The sequence below is a fragment of the Dermacentor silvarum genome, chromosome 11 (genome assembly GCF_013339745.2).
Source record: "Dermacentor silvarum isolate Dsil-2018 chromosome 11, BIME_Dsil_1.4, whole genome shotgun sequence".
Taxonomy (NCBI): domain Eukaryota; kingdom Metazoa; phylum Arthropoda; class Arachnida; order Ixodida; family Ixodidae; genus Dermacentor; species Dermacentor silvarum.
This window is the reverse complement of record NC_051164.1, coordinates 111,627,318-111,646,048: the sequence shown is the minus strand read 5'-3', so window position 1 is coordinate 111,646,048 and position 18,731 is coordinate 111,627,318. Positions and strand designations below refer to the sequence as shown.

General features: G+C 43.2%; 1 protein-coding gene across 1 annotated transcript in view; it reads left to right on the top strand.

The window, feature by feature from the left end:
• LOC119434029 (twitchin-like) overlaps positions 1–18,731 on the top strand; it is a 225,374-nt gene that overhangs the window by 170,644 nt on the left and 35,999 nt on the right. Inside the window, 22 exon segments of the mRNA XM_049659376.1 lie at positions 249–548; positions 969–1,247; positions 2,059–2,358; positions 3,040–3,342; positions 4,095–4,373; positions 4,806–4,911; positions 5,632–5,837; positions 7,122–7,294; positions 8,279–8,408; positions 8,883–9,170; positions 9,233–9,340; positions 9,884–10,075; positions 10,416–10,520; positions 10,921–11,118; positions 11,850–12,152; positions 13,272–13,432; positions 14,943–15,066; positions 15,184–15,483; positions 16,737–17,039; positions 17,573–17,691; positions 17,784–17,949; positions 18,073–18,215. Coding sequence (XP_049515333.1) covers positions 249–548; positions 969–1,247; positions 2,059–2,358; positions 3,040–3,342; positions 4,095–4,373; positions 4,806–4,911; positions 5,632–5,837; positions 7,122–7,294; positions 8,279–8,408; positions 8,883–9,170; positions 9,233–9,340; positions 9,884–10,075; positions 10,416–10,520; positions 10,921–11,118; positions 11,850–12,152; positions 13,272–13,432; positions 14,943–15,066; positions 15,184–15,483; positions 16,737–17,039; positions 17,573–17,691; positions 17,784–17,949; positions 18,073–18,215 — 4,586 coding nt within the window.

The window sequence follows — 18,731 nt, the reverse complement described above, 5'->3', positions numbered from 1 at the left end:
AGTGATGACTTCTTCAATACTAAACTTTATAAATTCTCCTAGTTCAGCTCATGCAAAAGCACGTCTAGTTTGCCAGCCTACCTGATTTTTTTTTTTTTTTACCTTAACATGTATGGCCAGAAAAAGTTTTTTTACTTGTCCAGCACCTAGGCAAGCTTTTTGAATTCTAGGTACTGATGTAAGCATTCTTTACACCCAATTTACCCAAAGCTCTGTGACTGATAAAAATTTTGCTTGCACTATTTCAGACCAACCCAACAAGCCAACACCTCCGGAGGTCACGGACTGGGATGCCGACCATGTTGACCTTGAATGGCGTGCCCCCCGCGATGGTGGTGCCCCGATCACAGGATATGTTGTGGAAAAACGCAACAAGGGCAGCCCGCTGTGGGAGGAGGCTGTTCGCGTTCCTGGTGATGCCACCAAGGCCACTGTGCCTCATCTGAAGGAAGGCGAGGAGTATGAGTTCCGTATTGTCGCCATCAACAAAGCTGGACCCAGTGAGCCAAGCGACCCATCCAAATCAGTTGTTGCCAAGCCACGCAAATGTGAGTTGGCTACACCAGGTGTGAAAAGGCTTGCGAGCTAGGCAGAGCAGAAAATATTGCCATTTTTCCATGCCTGCAGGCGGGCCTTGTGCTTGCAAGCTGTAAATAGTTGCACGCAAAGGGTAATTGCACTGACCAAATGTGACAGCATAGCCTATGACATGAAGATTTTGCAGTGTAACAAGGGAATGCTTTAGCTACCTTGTTCTCAAACATGTGGGAAGTTTTGTAATCTCACTAAATCGTAAATTTGAAAGCTGATTGGTGGATGTAGTGTAATGAGGAAACTAACTCTTTAGCCTCCTGTCTGTGTGTGTAGGTGTTAGCAGTCTTTACTCTTCAGATGACACTATAGAATAGCAAACTGCAGTGGTCTAAGGTATATGTTTCAGCTGCAGGGTCTATGTTCTTGCTTTGTAGTGGCTCCATCGCTGGACAAAGCTGCCCTGAAGGACATCAAGGTACGGGCGGGACGGCCTATCAACTTCACAGTGCCCATCAAGGGAGAGCCTGCACCTACCATTGAGTGGCACATCCACGACAAGCCGGTGCATGATAATCGTGTTGAGGTCACCAACACCGCCAACCAAACACTGCTGGACATTGCATCCTCTGTGCGTTCCGACTCTGGCAAATACACGCTGGTTTTGGAGAATGCCCATGGCAAGACATCAGCCTCTGCTAAAGTGACTGTCCTTGGTGAGCAGAAAATAAGAAACTGGCTTGTCCTTTGTTGACTCCGCTGTTGTCTTTACAGCTCTAAGCATTACAGTGCCTTTCATCATCATTATCAGCAGCAGCAGCCTATATTTATGTCCACTGCAGGACGAAGGCCTCTCCCTGTGATCTCCAATTACCCCTGTCTTGTGCTAGCTGATTCCAACTTGCGCCTGCAAATTTCCTAACTTCATCAACCCACCTAGTCTTCTGTCATCCTCGACTGCGCTTCCCTTCTCTTGGTATCCATGCTGTAACTCTAATGGTCCACCGGTTATCCATCCTACGCATTACATGGCCTGCCCAGCTCCATTTTTTCCATTTTTTTTGCTTAATGTCAACTAGAATATTCTGACTAACGGCTACAGTGCCTTTAGTCAGAAATGTCCCGTATCTCCTAGAAAATTATCTTCAATTAGTGAAAACATTCTAATTAGCTTTAATCTGCCTGAACTAGTTTTCCTTGTGGCACTCAGAAAATCAGTAAAACACTCATGAAGTGCTGCTTTACGTTTGTTTCATTCGTTCAGTACTGCACAGCATTAAGATTTGCTCCTTGTGATAGAACAAATGCCTGAAGTATGGCCTAGCAACTTATGTGTGTTCTTGAAAAGGCTTTACTGTCCATATATGATTATACAATCTCTTGGGGAGAGTCTTTTTCAAGAGGAATTAAGAGCCTTTTTGAGGAGGGCTTGCTTCAACACAGCTTGCAGCAGTTCTACATGAAAAATATTGATCAGATGACAAAGAAGTGTGATTACTAACACCTGTTATCATGCTGTGGTTCCAGATCGCCCATCACCTCCAGAGGGACCACTCGGCATTGCAGAAGTGACGAAGAACTCAGCCACCATTACATGGAAGGCCCCTGCAGACGATGGCGGCACTCCCATCAAGCACTATCTTATTGAGAAGATGGACACATCCCGTGGCACCTGGGTGGAGGCTGGCACCACACCCAACCTCACGTTCAAGGTTCCCAAACTGGTTCACAAGAAGAGCTATCAGTTCCGCGTGAAGGCTGTCAACGAGATTGGCGAGTCGGAGCCACTCGAGAAGACCGAGCCCATCATTGCCAAGGATCAGTTTGGTAAGTCCAGAATGCCTCTTGGTTTCCGACTAGATCACTGCAGCATAGCCTTCCTTGTTATGTCACTAGGTTCATGCTTGAAATAAGAGGTAAAGACAAGGTGCTTTTCACGGGTAGCTTGATGAACACACTGGTTATGAGTTATTTCAGAACAGGCTTCAGCACAGCTGTACTAACAGCGAAATTTACTGTAGGTTTTGAAACAGTTTGGTAAGAATGTTAAGCAGCTGAGGCTTATTGTAAAGGATCTTAAACACTTCGCACCGAAGTAGAAATAAGCCAGTCATCAGCCTCTAGTACTCTGTCACATATGTACTTATAATATGTAGCTGTGGTTAATTAAATTGGAATAGAATTTCTACCCATTGGTGTTTGTTACAATAGTGGGAAATGTGATACGTTTGCTCTCAGCAGGTGAACCATCATGCTGAACTGTAGAAAATTAAGCATGCTGTTCTAAAATATTCCTTCTATCACAGTCTTTCTCTCACTTTCCTATGTGGTAGAAGCATATTTAGATTCTTTAATTAACCAGCATACCAAGAAATTATGTTTGCATTTTACATCCTATGCTCAAGCAATACAAATGCAAAGCAGTTCGTGAGGTCATGTGCCAAAGGCAATCAAGTGAGCAACCTCCAGCATGCCTAACATGGGCCCTCTTGTTTTCCCACTTTGCAGAGAAATCAAGCCAGCCAGGCCGTCCCAAGGTGACTGACTGGGATAAGGATCACGTTGACCTGGAATGGAAGCCACCCACTGATGATGGTGGCTGTCCCATCAAGAGCTACATCATCCAAAAGAAAGAGCGCGGCTCTCCCCTCTGGACAAAGGCAAAGGAGGTTCCAGCATCACAGACTAAGGCCACTGTGCCAGACCTCAGAGAAAACCAGGACTATGAGTTCAGGGTAATTGCGGTCAACGCTGGCGGCGAGAGCGAACCTTCGGAGCCATCGGATCTCATCACATGCAAGCCCAGATTCTGTGAGTAATTGACTTCCGTGTTATCCACCCTGAAAATTTGACATAATTTGTTCCTTTTGGTGAAGTAAAGGACTAACTAACCTTTCTTGTGAAATGGCAATATCTCAAACTCTTTCATATGTACACAACGTATAGAAGTCTACCTAGCATTCAAATGGCATTCCTTCTGTAGTCTTTTTCTGAGCTGTTTTTCTCATCTATGTTTGTAATTTCGCAAAAAAAATGTATTGAAAAATTTTTCACTTCACTTCTGTTTTTCAGCTATACTCTGCCCAGGAAAACTTCTTTTACCTAGGATGCGTATAGCTAACACGTATTTTCAGTGCACACTGTTCAAAGTAAATTGTATTAACACTTGCACACAAAACAGCTAAGTGCGTGTTGAAAAGCAGTTTCTTTCATTTATTTTTTTCTGGGCCATTGAATACTAAAATAAGCTTTTTTTCAAGACCACCGAATTATTGCACATGATGTCATTAGTGCCTTACAGGTTCACTGTTCATAACTTCCACAGTAGTATTGTAGATTAATTATCTGAAAGCAAAAAAGACAGACAAAAAATTCATGTGCCACTGAAAGCTAACAGCCTTGTTTATTATCCTTTTATATTGCATAACCCTCATTCCATCGACATCATCATGACAGAGCAGCGTACACATTTAAGGATGAAATAGTTCAAATAAGCAGTGATGTATAAACCGGTAGTGTACCAGGTCATAGCTAAACTGAGCTTCATTGGCATTGTCTCCCAGTGGCCCCCAAGATCGTGAGCCCCATGAAGGAAGTCAAGGTCAAGATTGGTCAGACACTGCATGTCGAGATCAAGTTTATTGGTGCACCTCCACCAACTGTCTCGTGGATGGTGGATGGCAAGCCACTGATCTCAGATGACCGGGTCACCATCTCCAATTTTGATGACTACACCATCATCAACACTGTCGACACCAAAAGGTCTGATGGAGGCGCATACACGCTACACCTAAAGAATGATAGTGGCGAGGACAGTGGAACTTTGCCGGTTGTCATTCTGGGTAAGTTTAACCTGGCTTGGGGCTTGTGTGAAATGCAGTGATTAACAAACTTAAGATAACTCTCATGGAAACTTATGTGACAGACTGATTATTTTTTATATGTAGCATATCCCACAGCCTAGAAGCATATAATTGGGGCTAGGCTTTCATCACTCAATCCATCTGCTTACAGGTTTACAGGAATTGAGATAGTCCGACATTTATAATTAATATACTGAAACAGTTCATTTTATGCTGTTTAAAACAAATGCTGTAATCTCTATTAGCCAAGTACTTGCTTTCTTTTTCCCCCATTTTCTTCTTGTTATTATTGTACCTGTGGGTCTGCTATATTATGTTATGTATATCCATTCTTGGGTACATTGTGATGACAAGAGGCATACAGCCCTATGTAATTGAAAAGAAGATGCTAATCATAAATGTTTATTGCAGATAAACCAAATCCTCCAGAGGGTCCTTTGAATGTTGACGAAGTTGACAAGGACCATGTGAAGCTTTCCTGGAAGCCTCCCAAGGACACTGGAGGAAGCGACATCACGTGAGTATTGTTTCAAGTGCTGAAGCAAATGATGTAACGAAACTGAATATAAAACCGCTTGAGAACTGCTCTTGTAGTACTTTATAACATAATTCAGCAATGATGTCACAGAAGCATAAGGAAAATTTCCAAAGGCATTGGCATACTTCACTGTATCAATGTTGTAAAGATACTGAAATAGTAGCCACTCCAGGAAAGCTAGCAGCGCATGCAATACTTATAGATGTATATTAAAATTGACATCAGTTGGTGTCATGAGCATTAATCATTGCTATTCAGTGAACATTTCTAACTTCAAGCAAAGGACTGCAAAAGCTATTCACACAACTTTGGAATGGAGTTCACCTGCATTTGGTCATAGAACTGTGATAAAGAAGCATTATTTTAATATGCTGAAGCACCTTCTTACTCAGTGCTTCTAGTGTACTTTAATGTTGAAATGAAATTAAAATGAATAGAATAACTCTCAAGCAAAAGTTACCCATTTTTACTTGTCTTCATGATGTGACATTGGCATGTGACCAGTTACTGAATGTGCATTAGGTATGGCTCTTCACATTACAGCATGGTTCTAATCCAGTTCATTAAACAATTAAACACAGAAATGTGACCAAGTCTCTGCTCTGGTTAATAATGTTTTGTGTTTTATTCTTACCTGGCAATACATCACGAAATCACATATCTGCTATAAATGTTTTCTTAATGTCTTTTTGCCTCTAGGGGCTATGTGATTGAGAAGCGTGACAAAACCCATGGTGGCCAGTGGGTGCCAGCAGTTTCATTTGTACCACCGACAGCCACTGAAGCAACTGTGCCAAAACTCATCGAAGGAACTGCGTATGAGTTCCGAGTTATGGCTGAGAATGCACAGGGTTTGTCCGAGCCTCTCACAACAACTCGTCCAGTTGTAGCCAAGAGTCCATATGGTGAGACATCTGCTTTATATTATACCTTGTAGCATTTTATCCTGTCTTTAAAATAGATCAATACAGTATAGACCACTTATAACGTGACCGCTTATAGTGCAGGACCGGATATAACACGGTCTTTCCAGACTCCCATTAATTTTCCCATAGCACTCTATGTATATGCGTATCGCTTATCTGCAGTTGCGGCACACGAAATACCGGTTACAGTGCGGCTGCCTGGAAGTTTGGCAGTCAACCTAGACGGCAAACGCTCCCCTTAAGGCACAAAACCGTATTTACTCGAATCTAACGCGTACTTTTTTTCCGATAAGACAGGTCCAAAAATTGCGTGCGCGTTAAAATCGAGTACGACCCTAAATCTGCGTTACCATATAGCCGTCGGCATTTCAATATGGCCGCCTCGCACGCGCGTTGAGCCTAGCTACCGTAGCTTCCTCCATGTGCTGCAGTACACGCGCTTAGGCAGTAGTCTACCATCTGTCTTCACGTTCTCTGCGTCTGCTCTATCAGCATGAAGTACCGAGTTCATCATGATGCCGCATTTAAAAGGAAAGTGATCATGTGTGCAGAGACGGACGGAAATCGGGGCGCATCACGGGCGTTCGGAGAATCTGAAACTTGCGTTCGGGACTGGGCGAAAACAGAAGGAGAGGATTTTCGCCAGCAAAGCAATGTGGAACGGTTTCAGTGGACCAAAGCAGGACGTAATCTGCAACGATCTACTTCGACGATACGATCGCCTTGGCCCTATCTTAAAAGCAATCTGCGACAGGAAAAGTCCGCTGCGTGCTGTGTTTTCGCCGCTTATAGGTCACGTTGAAGCGAGAGGCATGATAGCAAGAAGGTCAATTCGCTCGCCGCGCTTCGTCACTCGAGCGTTTTGACAGTTCGATTTCGCGGTCAACGAGCGAGATGTGTTCATGTTTGCTTGTGTGCGCCTGACATCGTGCTTGTTAATTTATTTAGTAAGCGAATACGGACCGTAGAGCATGGTGACATCAATGGCAAAAATGTGCCTGGAGTGTCCATTATCGCAATAAAATAGTTGTTTTGGTTATAGTGCGGTACCGCTTATAGTGTGGATATTCGCGACTCCAGTGACTTACGTTATAAGCGGTCTACACTGCACTCTATAGAAATGCTTTATAGTTGCTCTCTACTGCTTAGCTAGGGTGTGTTCCGTGCTGAGGCACCTGCTTATTACATTGTGTTACTCCTGAAGTAGCTTCCAAAAAATTTCTTCCTTTCTCTAATGTTATGCTCATCCTATTTATTTTATAGGTACCCCAGGCAAGCCTGGGCAGCCAGAGGCAGTGGATCATGATCGTGACTTCATCAAAATCAAATGGGAGCCACCACGTAATGACGGAGGGTCGCCAATCACTGGCTATGACATCGAGCGGAGAGACACCAAGTCTAACCGCTGGGTTCGCGTCAACAAGGAACCTGTTCGAGTAAGTCAGATGGGCAGTGAACTTATCCTAAATAAACAAGCTTCAAGCCACAAATACAATGCTTCAGACTACTCACAATGAAGCCTCTTCTAGTGTTTCCCCATTTTTGTTGTGCAATAAGATTTCACACGCTAAGCTGCATTTTATTATCTACCTTTTACGAAACCTGAATAAGAACACAACAGACGCTGCAAACAGACGCTGCAAAGACCCCACACTATATGATTCTAGGCTCACAATGCATAGAAGTACTAGCATAAGCAAACAACTAATTTAAGCTAATTCAATGATATTTGACCTGCAGTGCAAAGGATGATGCAACACAAGGAAAAAGTGCTACAGCAACACAGTGCTGATTCAGTCACTTTATGTCAAACCATAGAAAGCTGTCGGTACTATATTGGGAAAGGATTACTAGTATAATCACTGTGATCTGCAGGAAACCATAAATTACTCCTTCATATGTCAGATGTAGTTGATGTAATATCACCACATAAATATTTGAGTCGCATACTGTAGCCACAGCAGCTTGTAACGAGCACTTGCCTAAGGTTGAAAGAAAGAAACATAATTTACCAGAAGGTTTGATCATGTTTCATTCTTTCTTGGTAGCATGTGCAAAAATCTTTAGCATCGATTTATAGTTGGAACATTTTCATTGTAATGGTACAATTTGCTTTGGACAAGCTGAAATGTTGTTTATCTCATGTAAATACCTTTTAGTGTGTATACAGACTATGTTGATATGGTTAGCATGTGCAGTCATCTGCTAAAGTTAAGTTTTGACTGCTTTGTCACAAGTGATTCTTTGCATTCTACAGTCAACCAAACAAACCGTATTTCCTACTGTCTGTCCTCATGCTCCTACCTCTCTTTTTCCCCTCTTCCCATTTCCTCAAACAGAGTACATAGCAGGCTAGAGGAGTATTACATCAGGCCGACCTGTTTGCGTTTTCTCTAATAAATTCTCACACTTTATTTTAGACGCCAGAGTATACGGACAAGGATGTGACAGATGGGCACCAGTATGAATATAGGGTGGTTGCAAAGAATGCAGCTGGTCCCAGTGAGCCAAGCATGGCATCGAAGCCAATTGCAGCCAAGCCAATGAAAGGTAATAGTTTTAATGCAATAGCAACTAAAAGCACAACACTAGAATTTCTCAAACTTTCATGCATTTTTAATCCATGCATATAGAAATCAGCATATGTAGCCTTGTAATTCTCTTAAAGGGTGGAAATTGAGATATGTATTTTAATAATGAGCCAGGAATGTTACTTATGTCTGCTTTTGTCACTTTGTTGGACAAGAATAAGCAGCACATACATGTGCACACTTGTTTAGTCAAGATTCTGTGACTGGAGGTATCTGACGTATTCTTGTGTAAGCAAGCATAAGGCATAACATTAAATCCACATAGCCCTTATGTGGTACATACTCATCTGAATCTTAGTTTTTGCTAATTACAATGGTGAAATGCTCTGTTTGTAACCTAGCATCATTAATTGTTTGAACCATACCAGAAGAAAAACTGCAGACTTCCTTTCTTAATTGCTGACATCTGCATGTCTGTGGTATCGAATCGCAGAGAAGCCAAAGTTGCACCTGGATGGCCTGTATGGAAAAGGTATCCGTGTGCGTGCGGGTGATCCACTCAACATCAACATCCCACTCACGGGTGCCCCAGCACCTGCTGTCACATGGTTGATCAACGACAAGGAGATCCCGCCCACGAACCGTATCCGTACCGACACTGCAGATGAGACCGTCAACCTCACCATCCCAGTTTCACAGAGAGGTGACACCGGAAAGTACACCATCAAGGCAAAGAACATGTATGGAGAAGATTCAGCTGACATTGATGTTCTTGTCTATGGTATGTACCTTGGCAAGCTTAAAGTAGGATTATTCTCAAAAGCAATGCTTCTCCTTATGCAGATAAGCCTGGGCCTCCTCAAGGACCACTTGAATACCCTGAGGTGACTAATTCGACTGTCGTGCTCAAGTGGAGGAAACCAGAAGACGATGGTGGAGCGGAGATCACTGGTATGATTGTCTATTTGCTGTACCCCAGATTACATTCTAAGAGATAAGCGTTATATGAAACAGAGGTGCCTCAGACAGGCTGGTTGACATATCAATGGGTGCAGCAATCTTTTTTCAACAGTTTGTTGCATCTCTTCAGTCAGCCATTGTAAAATCTATCTGGCAGTTGCAAACTATTTCTTTGCTCATTGCAATCAAGTTTTGCCTGTCCACACAGTTATTTTATTGCTTGAACATATCTCTGTTATATTCAGTTTATGTGGCTGCACAACTTCATGCAATAGTTTAATGGGCACCATTGAAGATGCACTGCAGTACTGTGATTGTTCCCCTCCAATTGTTTTGTCTGTGCTTGAGAGCACCTAATGTATACGCATTTCTGTTTTGTGGCCAAGTGAATGCACTGATATGTGTCCTCCTAATACTTGGGCTTTAAAGTCATCGAGAAATTTTATGCAATTCTTAAGTATGTTTCATAGTTTAATAGAATGTTCCATGCTGGACCAGATGCTACAAATTATGCTGCAATGTTTGTTTTTGCAGGTTACCTTGTCGAGAAGTGTGAGATTGGGTCTGACTTTTGGCAACCTGTGCCGGGCTATTGTCCCAACACAACGTACACAGTGCGCAACCTCGAAGAAGGCAAGCAGTACAAGTTCCGTGTCCGTGCGGAGAACATTTATGGCATCAGTGAGCCACTCGAGGGCAAGCCAGTCACTGCCAAGAACCCATTCGGTAAGATTATTGTGCCTGTCTCGAAGATACAGGTGTCTTTTGTGCAGGGTGGTACAACAACAAAACTTCCGCATTGAAATGCAATTTAGCATGCTCTTTATGATTTACTTCTTTGGTGCAGGTCGGTTAGCACTCTGTTGAAGGTACTTTGTTACTGAATACCACCTGTGCAAAGACAAAATTTATAGCAAATTGTCTTTGTATGAACCAGGCACTACATGTGCTGCTGGTTCTGCATTCTTGACAAAGCTCATCAACTATATTGGTGTTTTCATTGCATCTGAGCTACTGTGCTACTCTGTATGTTTTTACAATGTGGCCTTCCCTCCCTCTTATGCAGACACTCCCGATTCTCCCGGTCAGCCAAAGGTTGATGAGATTGGACCAACTTCTGCTACCATTTCTTGGACACCACCCACAAGCGATGGTGGGCGTCCAATCCAAGGTTAGCGCACTCAACATTGCACCGTCAATCTGTATCTCCACTCTCCTTATGCTCAAAAAATTGTGCATTCACGATCGAGTTGGCACGTTTGCTGGCATTCTTAGTAACACACTCTCTTACTCCATCTGATCAGAAAAAAGAAATAAATGCTCTTTCAAAAGGGACAATTAATCCATTACATCATGTTTCTCCCAGACATACTCTTGCGAAGCATGGAAGCAATAAATGTCAACTCATATTTAGCAGGTGTAGCACACACACATTCCTTTTTATTTATTATGCTGTCTGCTACTGTTCACCACTCACTGCTCTGAGCTGCTCTTACAAACATTCCACTCATGAAACAAGTGTGAGATGTTCTCTACATTTGTAAACCATAATTGTTCCATGCCATGTGCAGGTTACATTGTGGAGAAGCGTGAGCGTGGACATCCTGAATGGGTCAAGGCAAATGCTGCACCAACACCTGGCACCCAGTTCACTGTACCTCACCTCACTGAGGGCAAGACCTACGAGTTCAGGGTGACAGCTGTCAACGAAGGCGGCCCAGGAAAGCCAAGCAAGCCAAGTGTTGCCGTTGTGGCCAAGGAGCCCAAGTGTAAGTGCAACCACACATTATATCCCAGCTTCCCTGTGCTAAGGGTTGCCTAATTTTTTGCCGCTTTTCTAATCAGATAAATTTCAGGCCAACTACAAAAGTTTTTTAGCTTTATCATAAAGAGAAGCAAGGTACTAGTACTTTTTTTATTGAGGTAGTTAGCAGATGCTTTTGCTGCCTTGGCATTCTACTCTTCTACTTTAGTATGAAATGCTTCTTTGCCTGATAGCAAGCATTTTCACAAGCGGAAGGCGAAATCTGATAGAGCATGCTTGAATTCCAACTAAAGTCACTGGGAACCCATTTAAAGGGCTTTGAATCCAATTACAGTTGTTAAAGATTCAAAGAAGGAAATTACTAGAATCTTTGAGAAGCCAATGGCATCCAATGCTAGCCATGCATGGCAATGCAGTTCATGAGTTGGCAGGTTAAATGAAAAACCTTACCCTTCAGCAGCAGCAGGCAGGGCTCAAACCTAGGCCATGGTGCACAAGTGTAGATGGCCGCACACTGCACTGACTTGCAGGTGCATGCAGCACTCCATGATGTTCGAAGCATGTACAGTGCAGCCTCAGTGAGCTTTGTCAGGCACTGATGATTCATGCTTGATTTAGCACACAGGAAAGTTTACAGCGTTAGCTGTCTTTAGACAACAGAACTTATTCTTCAAGCATGGATGTTCTAGTACAATGTACTGAGGGTGACATTTCGTGATGTTTCCAAACTTGCAGTTGCTCCCAGTGCTCCAGACACACCACGTGTTGACAAGGTCACCAAAAACTCAGTCACCCTTTCCTGGAACAAACCAACAAGCGATGGTGGCAGCAAGGTGAAGGGCTACATTGTCGAGAAGAAGCCCAAGGATGCCAAGGACTGGACACCAGTGAACATCCTGCCACACCCAGATACCACTTTCACGGTGCCTAACCTGGATGAGGGACAGGAGTACGAGTTCCGTGTGGTAGCTGTCAACGACATTGGCGAGAGCCCACCGAGCAAACCCACTGGTCTTGTGCTTGTAGAGGAGCAGCCAGGTGAGAACTTGAGAAGGCACGAAGGATCTAAAGGGACTCTAAATTGAGGAAAAGTACAATACAGGGGAGAATGGTAGAGTGGACATCTATTTTTACCAACAGTAGACTCTTTACAAAACAGACTAAAGAAATTATGAATGCTGCTTGTAACTCTGCTTTTAGGTTTGAAAGTAGCTCCCCGCAATGTGTGGCCAAGCCTTTACTTGGTGATTTAAAAAAAACGACATTGCTCTTAAAATTTAAAAAAAAATAAAAAATTAAGCGTTGCATTTTTGTCAAACTTCTGCAGTTAAGTGATTCAAGCCAATGAAAAACTTGTATTTGTGAACTTGCACAATGATGTTATTGTTGCCATAGCTTCGGTGCAAGAACAACAGATTTTATCTGAGAAAATGAGTGAAGTTCTACCTTCAATTCTAATTTTCTCTGCTACTAGCTCTACCAGTACACCCTTACATAATGTTTGCTTTAAGTGTCTCTTAGATGCCATATTTTCTAATGCATCAGCATTAGAACTGTTAAAGTGGAAAAAAGTGTATGTGTGTGAAGTGTGGGAAGCCAGTCACATGATAGAGGTAAGGAGGGGAGGAAAGAGCTTAGAAGAGAGAGAGAGTGTATGTGTGCGTGTGTGTGTTGGTGCAACTGACGGTGATCTGCTCCGGACTACCGCCAGTTGCACTGCGCTCCTCGAAGGGGCTGGACGTGTGTTGAGTGAGCTCCTGAACAACACTTAGCAATGTGGTGAGCACGGCTTTAATCATGAATCCGGGACCTCAAAGAGCTGCAATTTAATGCTAATGGCATTTCTCTCGCATTTACCACTAAATCGCCACTGAATTTTTAACTCTTGCGATGATCAAGTGGGCCATATAAGTTGTGGAACCGTGGTTTACTTTGCTTACCTATATAGTGCAATTTGATTTGCTCTAAAGAAAACCTTACTTAATGTAGTTTTGGAGCTCTTCTCAATGTGGGCAGTTAAGAGTGGTCACTTTGTGTTTTACAACATGTATTTGGCACAACTTTGTTTTACACCAAGAAACAATTATTAAATATAATTGTTAAGAATTATGCTCATTAGGCATGATAAAACACACTTCTGGTACTTTGTTTCACCAGACAAGCCAAGGATCAATGCTGGTGCTGTGAAGGACATTGTTGTGAAGGCTGGCCAGGATTTCAGCATCAATGTGCCATTCACTGGCTTCCCCAAACCAGAAGCTATCTGGTCCAAGAATGACATTGACCTTGATGACAAGGAGCCTAGAAGGACTTACAAGGTAAATAAGAACTCTAGTCACAGCTATAAATACTCATACTTGCTTCATCATGTCTATTATGCTACCCTTGTTTCGTGCCCACAGTTTTGTGTACAACTCACAGAAGTTTTCAGAACATGAAAGCTTGAAAGTACATCAGAAGATCATTGATTTATTTGGAACAACATACCTATCTTATCTGTATCCAAATCAGCTGATCTCAGTATTCATCATGAAAATGTAAAGTGCAGAGTTGTGTGGGGCTATAAACATCTCAGTGATGTTTCAAACATCTCAAAAATACTGCCTGTATTGTTCTGCAACCTAAGCATACATCCAGGAAATACAAGGTGCACTCTGTACATGTATGTGTAGCCTGCACAGTGTACCTTTCAAGAAAACCCAGCTGTTCACTCATGCCTTGAGAAAATTCAGTCTTTCTGTTACTTCTATGTTTCAACCTGTTCTGTGAGCATTCACACATCTTTCATTATGACGTGCGTATGCACACTCATGGAAGCACACTGGCAATTTCTTTTCTTATACAAAATATATTCATCAGCAATGGTGCTTTTGCTTCGCAAGTTTTGACTGTCAGATTTTAATTTGAAAGCATCAGTGAGGTTTTCAGGTGGTAGCCAGGACTGTGAATTCAATTGCTGCTGAAGTGCTCAGTACATTTTCAAATTCAGCCAAGAGCAGGCTCCATAGCTGATAAAGTGTGAATGCCGGGATCCTAAGTAGTACCAAGTGAATGCATAAGACTTAGGGAGTGACTCCAACCAAATAAGGAAATTTATTAGCCCGACATTTCAGAGGTAATTTGGCTCGTTCTTCAGGGAGTATTCTTCGGAGGTGGCAGTGTGCAGCTTTTAAAAGGTCCATCGTAAGAAAGGAGGAGAGGGGAGAGAGTGGAAGATGGGGAGTTATCTCCCCAGAACAGGGTACCTGTTCTGGGGAGGGAACAGGTGCCCTGTCAAATGTCTCCCCACCTTCTGCTCTCTCCCCCCTCCTCTTTTCTTACGAAAGAACAGGTGTCCTGCCAAGTGTCTCCCCACGTTCTGATCTTTCCCCCCTCCTCCTTTCTTACGATGGACCTTTTAAAAGCTGCACACTGCCACCACTGAAGAATACCCCTTGAAGAAGGAACCGGATTGGCTCGGATACATCGGGCTAATAAATTCCCTTATTTGGTTGGAGTCACTTTTTAAGTGTTAATCAATTTTCCCAAACAGACAGGTAATTTGTGCTCCAAATGACCATGGTAAAGAAGCTTAAGTTTTGAAGGAACATTGGCCAATGTGGCATTAGTGGGAAAGCATGGAAAGTGCAAGGTGAACCATCGGCAGTTCTACAAAGAAAGCATGCAAACTGAAGAAAAGCAAGACAAATATAAGCTATGAACTCCTACTGATTGTATATTTTACACTATAATGCTTTGAATATTAAACTCATGTAGGGAAAACACTCACTTTCTTTTTAAGGTGCATAAGCCATTCTGTTCATGAATGTTCATTTGCTCTCTCCACAGGTGTCAGAGGAGAATGCCAGCCTAACCGTCACCAAGGCCAAGAGAGATGACACTGGCCAGTACAAGCTGTTCCTCAAGAACAAGCATGGATTCGACACTGTCTACTGTAAAGTCACTGTGCTAGGTAAGACATCCAGCAATTTTTATTTTACTTCACACTTGAATCCAAAACTAATTGTGCCAAAAAGGTAAAATACTTAGCACAAGTATCAATTTTTGCTTCGTTTATCTATCGCCACAGATCGTCCAGCACCACCAGAAAACCTGCGTGGTGAAGAGGTGGATGGTGACTCCTTGACATTGCGCTGGCTGCCACCAAAGGATGATGGTGGAGCAGAAATCACCAACTACGTTGTGGAGAAGCAGGAGGAGGGCACGAAGTCATGGCACCGGATTGGCACCTACGTTGTGGGCACTGCGTTCCGAGTCCGTGGGCTCACAGTTGGTCGCCGCTATAACTTTAGGGTCATGGCAGAGAACCAGTTTGGAACCAGCGATCCTGCAACAACGGCTGAACCAATACTTGCCAAGCTTCCATTTGGTATGTTGTAGTAGCACCTGCCTTTCTTGATTTGGGCCTTGAAATATTCACCGTTGCTACTGCAGCACCAAAATCTAAACGTACTTGTGCAGATTGAAAGAGAGTGTTCTTAGCTGCTCGACTATAATCGTCCAGTGATTTTACTTTTGTGGGTTCTATAGACATTTGTGGCAGCACTTGTGACCCTCATTCATGTGAAGTTTCCGGGCATGTAGTTCATGTAGTCTGCCATGTTACCTTAATATTCTGCCGTTGTAAACACATAAGACTCTCCTTGTAACTACACCATAAATCACCAGAAAAGCTTTTTAGGGGCGAAGCTCCTTAGGGTGTGGGTCTGTCCCTCCTCTGTAGTAGTAGTAGTCGTCGTAGTAGGTAGCCACGTCTACTTTTATGAGAAAAAAAATTTCCGAGAGTTGTGGCCGTAGCGGAATCGAACCAGGGACCCCTCGCTTCTGAACGCGTGGCGCTAACCACTACGCCACGAAGCGCACATGGACAGACGCACCACGATGGCAATAAATACCCAACATTAACGAAAGACTGCGCGTTTCTAACGCGTTTGTGCTAGCGCGTTACGGCCCGTGCAAGAAGCTGGTGTAAGACGCTGTGGCCTCTCCGCCTTACCCCCGTATTCATAAACGCTGATGGCGTCGGCAAACGCGGTGCACGTTCCGGCATCTGTAAACGGCTGCGTAAGACGCTGTATCCTCTTCCCCTTAGAGTACTGCACGTTTCTAACGCGTTTGTGCTAGCGTCCCCTTAAGCGGGAGATGGTGCAATTATAATGAAGGGCGCTGTTATAAAATAGGAATGACGTCACATATGGCGCGTGTCATTGGTGGAAGTCAATCGTTCGATTTAGTGCGGCGAGACTGGGCGAATTACACGGAAGATTCACGGTTTACCGATGATTCCCTCCGGAGCTTCGCCCACTCATCATCATTCACCCCGTGGATATGCGGTGTTTTTTTTATTGTTGCAAACTTGTAGTCACACTTAAATTGTGCTGGATTATAGCTTTGTCTTATCTTTATCTGGGCCGATTGAAGCTGACATGACAATCTCTTCAAGAAAAGTAATGTCTTGCACAATTATCTTAGCTGGCTTCAACATCATCATTGAAAGTGCTTCACTGCAAAAGACCGCGTTGTTCCAATGTCAGAAGCAGCTGTGCAATATTTGAAGCCTAAGCTCATACTAGTAAACGATTCCTTGCAGTTGCTTACCTCATATTCCATTCACTTTCCCAGACCCTCCAGGTGCACCAGGAGCGCCGCATGCTGTGGACACATCACCCGACTCTATCACCATTGCATGGAGCAAGCCACGAAATGATGGTGGCTCACCCATCACTGGTTACCTTGTCGAGAAGCGCAAAGTGGGTGATACCAAGTGGAGCCGTGTCACACCAACGGCTGTGCCCGACCTCACACACAAGGTGCCAGGCCTGACTGAGAACCAGCAATACGAATTCCGCGTTTGCGCCGTCAACGCAGCTGGAGAGTCGCCATGGAGCAATGCTTCAGAGGGCATTTATGCAAGGCCTCCTCCTGGTAATTGTCACCTGCCCATTCTGGCATTCTCATATTCCTGTTGCGTTTCTTTCTTTGTGTTTCTTATGTCACTGGCATCATAATCCTGTGCTCAGAATGCGAATCAGTTTATTCTCAGTAATGATGTAGAGTTACAAGAGATGTATGTACAGAAGGAGGTCCTGCAGTTAGAAACTGAATAATGATCGCCTGGGCATGGCCAGAATTATTTAAACGTAACAGCAGTGACAACGCATGAAACTTGCAAATATAAAATAGTAATAAATGTTATAAGGTGCAAATGATCAAAATACAATGCCTAACATGAATAAATTGTTAGAAATGAAAAGTTCAAAGGTATAATTTTCAATAATAAAAAAAAGCATCAATGCAAAAGATGCAGGAAATGGAAAAAAACATGAAGACGTATGTTTTTGTGGGATGGACTTTACTTAGGCCTACAAGTTATGACTTGTTTTTAGTGAGCATGAGAGTGAATTTTTGTATGCACGCTGTACGCTACCAAGTTGAGTTCTGATTGTTATCTCCTTCAGCCGCGCCCAAGATTGACAGTGGCTTCGCCATGCGCGACATTGTGGTCCTGGCTGGTGAGGAGTTTACAATTCGAGTGCCATACAGTGGCAGTCCAGCACCAGAGGCATCCTGGACCATCGTAAGTTCTAAATCCTGTCTTCTATCCATGCTCTTAACACACTCTACAATAGCACTTGAATGCTACAAATGTCTTCCATTTTTATATTTCAGAACGGAAATGCTGTGCTGCCTGATGATCGAATCCACACTGAAGTTAATGTGGCATTCACCGTGTTCCTCAACAAGAAGGCAAAGCGTGAGGACAGCGGAAAGTACACACTGACATTGAAGAACCCACAGGGCTCGGACACAGCATCATGCAAGGTTCTTGTTGTTGGTTAGTATCTCTTTTTAGCAGTTACATGTACTTTTACTCTCTAAACAGAATTTTTAAATGAAGACATTCATAGAAAGGAAGTTTATGCTTGTGTATGAGTAGTCTTTATTTCTTGTTTTTCAGACAAACCAGGCCCGCCACAAGGTCCACTGGAGGCATCAGATATTACACCCGAAACCTGCTCGCTCTCATGGCGACCTCCTCTGGATGATGGTGGTAGCCCGATCACTAACTATATTGTTGAGAAACAAGATCCAACCACCAAGGTAAGTGAGCAGAGAAGTCGGCTTTCAAGCTATTGCAAAAGGTTGAGTTTCTCTTATCCCTCACACACCTAGTGGTCACACCTGGGAGAACAATATCACATTGTATTCGAAGCATGTTCTTAATAGTGAGCTGCATACACTTTTACATTAGGAATGAAAAAAAAAAATGTGGAATAATAAGATTTTGTGCAAGTATGGTATGGAAGTTGCATTTAAATGTTACAATAACTGCCTGCCACAGCGGTTCAGTCACTGTTGCATTCTGCTGCTGAGCTTGCAATTGTGTTTTGTATTTCCGGCTTCAGCAACTGCATTTCTATATAGGGGCATAATGTCAAAGGCATATACTGGCACGTACTGATCTTTGTGTATGCATTAAAGAACACTGGGCTGTCAAAGCTAATCTGGAGCTCTACACTATGGCATCACTGATAACCTTTGTACATTAAACTGCACCAATCAGTAGCCATAACTGCTGTTTTTGCATACACAGAAATGTTCAACTACTATGAACTC